Source organism: Solanum dulcamara, chromosome 8 (genome assembly GCF_947179165.1).
Source record: "Solanum dulcamara chromosome 8, daSolDulc1.2, whole genome shotgun sequence".
Classification (NCBI taxonomy): Eukaryota; Viridiplantae; Streptophyta; class Magnoliopsida; order Solanales; family Solanaceae; genus Solanum; species Solanum dulcamara.
Window position 1 is genome coordinate 61,176,789 of NC_077244.1, and position 9,151 is coordinate 61,185,939.

The 9,151-nt window shown below is 36.3% G+C and overlaps 1 protein-coding gene across 4 annotated transcripts; it reads left to right on the forward strand.

Annotated features, from left to right (window-relative positions):
* Positions 1-204: 204 nt before the first annotated feature.
* Positions 205-8,773, forward strand: LOC129899080 (folate-biopterin transporter 1, chloroplastic-like). Of its 4 annotated transcripts, XM_055973876.1 has the most exons (10): positions 463-549; positions 685-2,607; positions 2,679-2,908; positions 3,781-3,845; positions 3,934-4,096; positions 5,928-6,076; positions 6,173-6,418; positions 6,501-6,669; positions 6,766-6,858; positions 8,084-8,773. In XM_055973876.1, the coding sequence occupies exons 3-10, from the start codon at positions 2,819-2,821 to the stop codon at positions 8,375-8,377; spliced, it is 1,269 nt and encodes a 422-aa protein (XP_055829851.1). In that variant the 5' UTR covers positions 463-549; positions 685-2,607; positions 2,679-2,818; the 3' UTR covers positions 8,378-8,773. The 4 variants fall into 4 exon arrangements, with proteins under 4 accessions (XP_055829850.1, XP_055829853.1, XP_055829854.1 ...); XM_055973875.1 differs by lacking the exon at positions 685-2,607 and having other exon boundaries at positions 205-549; XM_055973878.1 differs by lacking the exons at positions 685-2,607; positions 2,679-2,908 and having other exon boundaries at positions 206-549; positions 3,785-3,845.
* The last annotated feature ends 378 nt before the right edge of the window (positions 8,774-9,151 follow it).

The window sequence follows — 9,151 nt, forward strand, 5'->3', positions numbered from 1 at the left end:
TAATAGTGAGTCAAAAAGGTGAATGAAATAGCATATTTAAATCAAAAGATGAGTAAGAAAATATTTTTAGATCAAAAATTAAATAAATAATATTTTAAATCTTTTATTATAATTCCGGAATATTTTTAATCACTCACTTTTCAAGAAATATATACGACAAATTTCTTCGAAGTGAACTGAGAGAGAGTATAGAAATTGTTACTACTTCTCTAGATCAATTCTCCACTGTTAACGAGTCACGTGATTATTTTCTCCATATTTATTTCTAAGTTTTTTTTTCTTTTCTAACACGAGTATTTATTTCTATGTTGACTGATTCTAACATGATTATCTTCCCCAAATTTTCTCCTAGTCACCAATCTTAAATTTTCTAATTCCTGCTCAATGAGGGTCAGGTCAACCTCTGCATTTGGTTGAGCCCGGATTTCGCCGGAAACAGCATTTGATCGTCATCTCTACCTGACACCAAAATGTCAGTCACCGTTGCAGTGCCGGAAAACCCAGTTGAACAAGACAATGATGCTGAACCGTTGCTTGATTCTACAAATCGTAAGTTACGCACACATAATTAACGATATGTTTGTATTACGCAATATATGTGGTTAATTCTACTAAGTCATCTTACACTAGGTAGATGCTGAAAAAGAAAAGTAAAGTTTTTGTATTTCTTTGCTCATTTTCCAGGAAAGGACATAGAATTACGGTTACAAATTCCAATTTTCAAGTACATGGCTGTTCATTGTTACGATTGCAAGTTTGATAACTTGCAAATGAAATTGTCTGTTGTTTGCTGGGGGGAAAATGTCATTTTGGTTAACTGTAAAATTTTGGAATAAGGGGTTAAGGCCTAAAGGCAAGTGGATTAAGGTCTATTATGTTCATTTTCTTTTGGCCAAACCTCCTGGGGAGGAAACGAATACAAGAATTGACATTGCCCAAAGGAATAGGAAAATACAGGCAAGAAGAGGGTTGATAGTCTTCTTCCATGGAAGATCTCAGAAAAGAAGATAAAAAGGTTTTCTAGGTTATTTCTGAATGCCCTCTCCTGCTTTGAGAGGACTCTTTTATAGGCCAAAAAAGTCGATCAGTCTTTTCAATGTGAAATGACTACCAGCTTTGCACTGAAAAGGCTACTTAGTGGCTCGTGCCTGGACTCTAGAATGATTGTTGATCTATCAAGGATCATTATGAGGGTGTTCCAGCTATAAAGTGATCCTTCCCCAGAAGGGTCCTGTTGGCTACCCGGTTACAAAGCAGCCTTGGCTGTCCCGAGGCAGCACCAGTCCAAGTCACATCGAGATGATCCCTTCAAATTTTCCTAAGCTGGAGTAATCATCTCATCGATTCTGACTTAACCATGTGTCACGGGCCAGCCTGCCCTTTTATCACACATGGATTTTCCCCATACATCTGTTTGTTAAAATTGGGGTACCAAATCAGTACAGTTTATGACATAATCCATATTCTTCATGCTATAGGAATTGATGGAAAACTGATCAGTGCCATTCTCATACGCGGAGAATGCGCAAGTAGTTGTAACATATTATTACTTCAAATTGAATTGTCTGCATAGCAATTTTGTTCATGCATAGTATACAAGGAACAAATTACTTCACCAAAAAGAAGAATACAAGGAACAAATTATTACTTAAAATTCAATTGTCTGCATAGCATTTTGTGCATGTAATATAGAATCAAGTCCATTGCATGTACAAAACCTTCTAGAAGATTCTCTATGGTGCTTTAAACATATCAAACTAAGGAGACACATGGGAATTTTTACGAAGCAGAGGAAAGCTCTTCCTTAAAGGTGCAGAGACGTGGGAGAGCAATCATACTCTTTAATAGTGCTCATAATTGGAGGGGAAATGGATATAGAAGATTACAACTAGTTCGGATTAAGGGTTAGTTGATTGATTGGTCGGATGATCCTACTTTCACAGAATGGGAAGAAATCCTGAAGGACCAATGTGGCGCACATTCCGAAACTCGATGAATTATGGGGCCACCATGGCCCATCTCTCTACCTTCTCCACTCAAATACTGTTTTTTTTATGACAAGGGAAACCCGCAGCCATTACCCTTTGGGTGCGCATAGGGTAAAACCACCGCATCTATACAATAGCTCGCAAACCACACAGGAGAGGTAACCGCACTAGGCAAGCTCGGTGCGACGAGCTCGACCCAGAAGGCAAACCCCTTGCTTTCGCTGGCAAGGGATTTCGAACTTGAGACTCCAACATGGAAGCCCCAAGCCCAAACCACTGGGCCACCCCGAAGGGTCACTCAAATACTGTTTTTTATCTGCGGCAAGGTTAGAATATTTGTGTACGTTCGGGATTGATACTTCAAAATGTTCAACCATCTTAAACCCATGTGTGCTCTTAACACGAAAGAGCAGCTACTCATTGAAGTAGGACTTATCATTGTTTTTCTCCAATATATTAACTAATGTGTGGTTTTCAGTGTAATTTTAGCAGATTTTCTTTGCCTAACCTAGACATTCTGGTTAAAAGGTTCTTGATATTAGCTATACCACATTCCTATGGAAAAACAAATTCCACGAGGATGCACAAGTATCAACATATTGGCATGAAAGAGGATAAGGTGTTATCCATGTTTACAGAAGTTGACATAGGTTTCAATATTTATGACATTTCCCTATCTGCAATCTGCAGGACATGGGGATCTCCTGACAACCACTAACAACGAAGATTCTAGTTCATCTGATAAAACTGGCTCTCACAAGGACAAAATTTTTATTAGGTCAGCCAGATGCTTCGGGGTGGAACTAACCCCAGATAAGATAGCAGTTGCTATGGTATATTTTGTTCAAGGTGTCTTAGGGCTTTCAGATCTTGCTGTTAGCTTTTATTTGAAAGATGACCTACACCTAGACCCTGCAGAGGTATTCCATCTTCTCGGGGAACACTTCTTTACATTGTTTGTTGAACTTCCACAAACTTGTATTTTATCCGAAAGTGCTCATTTGAGTTGGCAAACTAATTATATTGTCCTGAAGTTTTACATGGATTCTGAACCTAAGATACATTAAGGGTCAGTTGCTTGAACTATAAGTTTATTTAAATGAAAATCTCTACTTAGCAATGGTTCATCTCATAAGTTTGCTCATTCTCCTCCTTTTCCGTCATGTCTGTCTTTATGTAACTAGTTCGGGTTAAGTTATAGTTTTTATTGTTGTATTATTCTACATCTAGGTTTCATATTTTTCTAAATTCAATAATTACAGTGTTGCTCTTAGAAACTATTTATAATTTAGTTTTTGTCTCCTTTTAGCCAGTTACATCATCATTCATCACAGGAAGTTATATAAATGTAAACGTACTTATGCATTTATGTTATGTTTACACGCTATCCTCCTCTTCTTTGGAACTGTTATATGTATGAGGTGCTTTTACCAATGGTATACTATACTTATGGTCATTTAACATTTTCTTATCTATTCCTACTCAGATCAATAAATAGAGTTGATTGGACAATATGAATCAGCTTGTGGGTTATGTATTCATCCTCATCTAGGGCCTGAAACCATGAAACTAGGCATATCATATTATGAAATTGATTCATAGTTTTCTGTAAAGATTTTGAGTATGATATTTCCATTTTATCAATCTTTGCCTCAGTACTTCTGTCTTCAGTTAATAAAGAGCATTTTTAAATGGAAACTGTTTGACCTGGTGTCAATTTTATATTCTATTAGTGGCACCCTCTACTTTGGATTTGAGTACAATGACTGACACATTATTTGTGGCTAACTAGACAGCTGTGATATCTGGTTTCTCATCATTGCCATGGCTTATAAAGCCGTTATATGGATTCATCAGGTTGGTTTTAGTTTGCATTTCATCCTTATTCATTTAACAAATTATTTCTAGTAAATAATTTGTCATGACATTGTATTTGCTTTTATAGTGATTCCTTTCCACTCTTTGGATACCGGAGAAGGTCATATTTGGTACTATCAGGACTTCTTGGAGCACTCTCATGGTTTTTGATGGCGACCTTTGTAGACAGCAAGTATGGTGCTGCTTTCTGCATACTTATTGGTTCTCTTTCTGTTGCTTTCTCAGATGTCGTAAGTTCCTTTTGTTTCTAGTTGGTTTCAGTTATTTGACTTGTGGTGTTAGGTTTGTTACCTAGTCACAATAATGCAGGCCTACGTCCCATTATTTATCTACTGTTTTTGACTTGATCAAGAGGTTGACCACAAGTTTTTTGGGATTTGGGCCTTCACAATTGGAGGACACGCTAAGAGATTGTGAACTGGAAACCAGCTTATTAACAGCTCCGTGCTGTAAATTAATTCTCTTTTTCCTGCATCTATTCCAATGCATTATATTCACAAGTTCTTGCTAGTTACACCGTAGCTTGACTTGGATTGAAGCAACTGTAAAGCCTTTTGAAATTTTGAAGGAAGCCTGTCAGATGGATCCTTGGAGAAAAGGGCCAGAGATAACGTCTGAGATTCTGAGACATTATCTGAAGTTAAAAGTCTAACAAACAGCTGTGTCGATATAAAAAGATAAATATGATAAGTTTTCAAAAATTCAGTTATTCAATTATGACCACTCATTAATAGTTGACTATTAGAGAAAGCACACTTTTATTTACTCATGTATGACTTAAATATGCCTTTCACATGTGGTTCAGGTTTTTTGTTTTTGTGGGTCAAATGTGTGATATATTTTTAATGAAGGGTGGTAGTGAGACTTGAACTTGGGATCTCTGCCTGCTTCGGTAAGATATTGTATCGTGTGACCATCTTTTAAAAGCTCAATTTGCTAGAGAGAACAATCTTTTATTTGCTTCTTCAATATCATTGAAAGTCCAAAAACCTTACTAAACTTATACAACCAGAAATTATGTATAAGAATAGTCAAAGTCACATATATAACCAGTGTTTTCTACGAAAAGACCATGTTTAACTCCTATGGTATATTGAACATGGTTTAGGCGGAGTGTTTTGTCCAACTTGTATGAGGAACATACACAACTATCTAAATGAAGTGTATGAAGCAGAATGCACTTGACAGGTTGTATCTCTCTGTCTGTGTGCTGTTACATTTATGCACAGAAGAAGTATGAACGAAAATGATCATAGTAGAATGTGTCGTCCCTTTATATTTGGGTTGTTGCCAATTTGAGTAGGCAAATGACCTGATCATGGTTTCCGAACCTATAATTCGCTTCGTTAAGGGTAACCTTGTTAGACCGAGCTAACTATTTGTACCAAATGACTTCTCCAAGCCTGACAAATTATCTGTTCCACTTTTAATGTTGGCTTTCTGTGGACTATTGATGATACAATCAAAATTTGGATCTATTAAATTATGTGATTTTTGTTGCTGAAATGTTGTTGGCATCTGTTAACAGGAACTCCTTCCTCTGAGAAACATGGTAATTCTTCATTGTTGAATGATGATTATTTATCATAACCAGAAGCATGTAGAAGGTTATGATGCTGCTGCTTCTTATATTCTAGAAGAAAATGCATAACAGCGTAGCTTTATCTTATTGAAATGGAATAACTCACCACCATAACAATGCAAGATATGGAAGTATATAAGGTGGTTAAACTATTAGTCTTTCTGAGTTATATTATCAATAACTGGGGTTTAACTGGTGTCACAATCTATTGTGCTACTCATTGCCAGAGACCCCGCTCCTTCATCATCATTCATGTTTGTGTGAAATCTTGGCAATATTACATACCGGGGGGTGGGGGTGGGGGTGGGGGGGTAACTTGAGCTTGAATTTTAGTTGTTACACATATTACCAACTCTATTTGCTGCTCAAATGGAATGACGTTTATCTTTTTGCTTGTAGTGTTCCTCTAGTTGTTTTCAAGCTGGTATCTTCTTTTATTCTCCTGGTTATCCAGGATATAAAATTGAGGTATGATGTAGGTTGTTGATTCCATGGTTGTTGAGCGGGCACGTGGTGAGTCCCAAAGCATGTCAGGATCTCTTCAGTCACTTTGCTGGGGTTCTTCGGCATGTGGTGGAATTGTCAGTTCTTACTTTAGTGGATCCCTTGTGGATGTTTATGGTGTGAGGTATGGTATTTTTTTCAGTCTGTTGAGATATTGTAGCCTGTGTTAGTCTGAGCAATGTTAATGTTCGGTCAGTTAATTATGTTTTGGTTCGTCCAGGTCCGTTTTTGGTGTAACAGCATTACTTCCACTGATAACATCTGCAGTATCTTTACTTGTGAAAGAGGAGCCTGTACATGGCCCAACAAGTGGTCTCTCTTTAGGCAATGGCTTCTTTCAGAGTTCAAAAAGTAGCATTATTCAATTATGGGGAGCTGTTAAGCAGCCTAAAATTTTTCTTCCCACGCTATTTATTTTCCTATTTCAAGCAACACCACAGTCAGGTTCTGCTACGTTTTTCTTCATGTATGCTCAATTTCAAGTCTCTTGTTCAGATTATTACTAAATGCAAGATACAAGGTTTCTGACTGAAGTTTGTTGGTTGTAGAACCAATAAACTTGGTTTCACTCCAGAATTCTTAGGCCGCCTTAAGCTTGTTACTTCAGTTGCATCACTTATTGGTGTTGCGCTTTACAATGGTTTCTTAAAGAAAGTTCCTTTAAGGAAAATATTCCTCGTGACAACTATTATTGGTTCAGCTCTTGGGATGACACAGGTATCTGTCCCAAAATATCTTCTGTTTTATTGTGTCTTCCCTTTTGGCCCTTTCTGCCGGTTTAGATTGACTCGTGTGCAATCTATGCGTTGATAGGTTCTGCTCGTAACCGGATTGAACCGGAAGTTTGGCATTAGTGATGAGTGGTTTTCAATTGGGGATTCCTTGATCCTATCTGTTCTTGGTCAGGTAAACTTCTGCCTTAGTTAGTTCTGTCTTGTACTGACCTAGCTTTGGATTTCGATTAACAATCTCTAGTTATGTGATTTCCCTCAATATACACAGAAAGAACATTCTGAATCTTGAACTCACTGTAATTCAAATTTCTGCAGTTAATCACTGAAAAAAAGAAGTGCATTGAAAGAACATATAGCAATTGACAGGACATAACAGTCAACATGGAACTGAAAAGAAAGTCATTACAATTAACTAAAGAGGGTATTTGGCTGATTAAAAGTAAGATTGTGACGGAACAATTCTTCTATTTATGAAAAGATCAAAGTAGTAGACTGCAAAGCAGTTCTGGATTTTTGCATGTCTATAGATTGCGAGAATTCTACTCGGCAATAGATTCAAGTTAAGAACTATAATAGGACTGGAATTCAGCAATAGATTAAGAACTATATTACTGAGCTGAAACACTAATTAACTTATGGATAGAAGTGTTGCACATAAGGACATAGGGAAGTAACCATTACTTTTGATCCAGGTGTGTTGTGACACAATCATTTCTAGGTGAAAACTTATACGCACCAGGTGCTTACACCATATCAATGGATGCACATGTGTTTGAATATACACAATTATCACTTAACCATGATTAATTAATATATATTTTCACTTCGTTAAATCACTTAACCGATGGTAACTTGTATTGGTTTGGTGGTGCGGATAAGTATTTATGGTCCGTCTTTTCTTTTTTTGTTTGTTTTTAGCTATTTTTAGTTAACTTCTTTTAGCTATTTTCTTTTTCATGCTTTTATCATTTTTTATTTGGAATCTTGCATTAATTAAGAATCTAGTCTATATTCAAAGTGCTGACTAAATTGATTAGTTGTCTTACCTTAATTAAGAGGCAGGCTACATAGGTTAGGTAGACTGTTAGTTGAATGTTGAAGGATACACCTATGCACAGTTATGCACACTTTGTTGGTACTTGAAATGTTACCTAAAAATTCCAACTTTGTAAGATCCTTAAGATCACCACATGGTTGTCCTAAGAAATTTACCCTTTTTTACTGTAATGCCAACGTTTGGGAAGTAATTCTAAGTTTCTACCAAGGAAGAAAAAGAGGGAATCTCTAAATTTGGTTGAGGAAATCAGATTGATCAGTTGGTTTTGATTCTTTTGAGACTAGAGGATAATGGTATCCTGGCAACTTTTTCAGGATTGTCTAACTTGTACTTTTTTCAGGCTTTCTTCATGCCTGTTCTTGTATTAGCTGCAAGAATATGTCCACTGGGAATGGAGGCAACTTTCTTTGCAACCCTTATGTCGATAGCCAATGGGGGAAGTACCCTTGGAGGCCTACTTGGTGCAGGTCTAACTCACATCCTTGGTGTCACCAAGGACAAATTTGACAACTTGGCTCTCCTAATAATTATCTGCAATCTCAGCTCCCTGCTGCCTTTACCACTACTTGGCCTTCTTCCTCGAGATGAACCTGATTCAGAGGAAAATACTAATATTGAGATGACGCGGTACTAAATTCCTGCCTTCTCTGCATATAACATGATGACATGAAACTGCTTATGTGGTCTCGGGGATGGTTGATCATTTCAGCTTTGCTTTAACTGCAGCTTTTTGATATAACAGTGGGAGAGATTGTTTACTCAGTAGGAGAGAATTCACTCATGTAATTGTAGGGATTAGTAATATTTACTAGTACTAGTTTTTAAGCTAACACACAGAGAGTAGTTCTCCTGTATTTTTTTTCTTTAATTCCCCCAGAAAAATAAGTAATTATTTGATAAATGGATTACCAGAAAACAATTAAGAACTAATTACTTGGGGCAGCTAGTGAAGAAACCTAACACAAATGGTTGACACGACACTTGATCATTATTAATTAATTCGTGTACCAATTTTCGGAGGTTTGGATTATTTGTTAAATGTTTGATTGACTATTGGCATGTTTAGGTGGCTGTTTGTTTGTTTGTTGCAATCAACATATTGTGTGGTAACTATGAAATGTGCAGTTTTCAATTAAAAATTTATCAAAAGAATTTTAGGTCGAAAATCAAAATATTTTTCAGAATTTATTACTTTCCTATGACCATTCTATCAAGAAAATTATATTATATTAATTACTCCCTCTACTTCAATTTGTTTATCTTATTTCCCTTTTTATTTCTTTCAAAAAAAAATATCTCTTTCCCTTTTTATACTATAACAAATAAAGGATTTAGCGGCAATAATCTATTTACTGCTATATTATATTTAGTGAAAATAATAAATATGAGTATTTATAATTAACATTCT

Excerpts from the sequence above, each read along its gene's own strand:
- LOC129899080 (XM_055973875.1), top strand. The coding sequence starts at position 471 with ATGTCAGTCACCGTTGCAGTGCCGGAAAACCCAGTTGAACAAGACAAT. Across the intron at positions 550-2,678 it reads GTTGCTTGATTCTACAAATC|GACATGGGGATCTCCTGACA; the intron begins GTAAGTTACGCA and ends TGCAATCTGCAG. Across the intron at positions 2,909-3,780 it reads TACACCTAGACCCTGCAGAG|ACAGCTGTGATATCTGGTTT; the intron begins GTATTCCATCTT and ends GTGGCTAACTAG.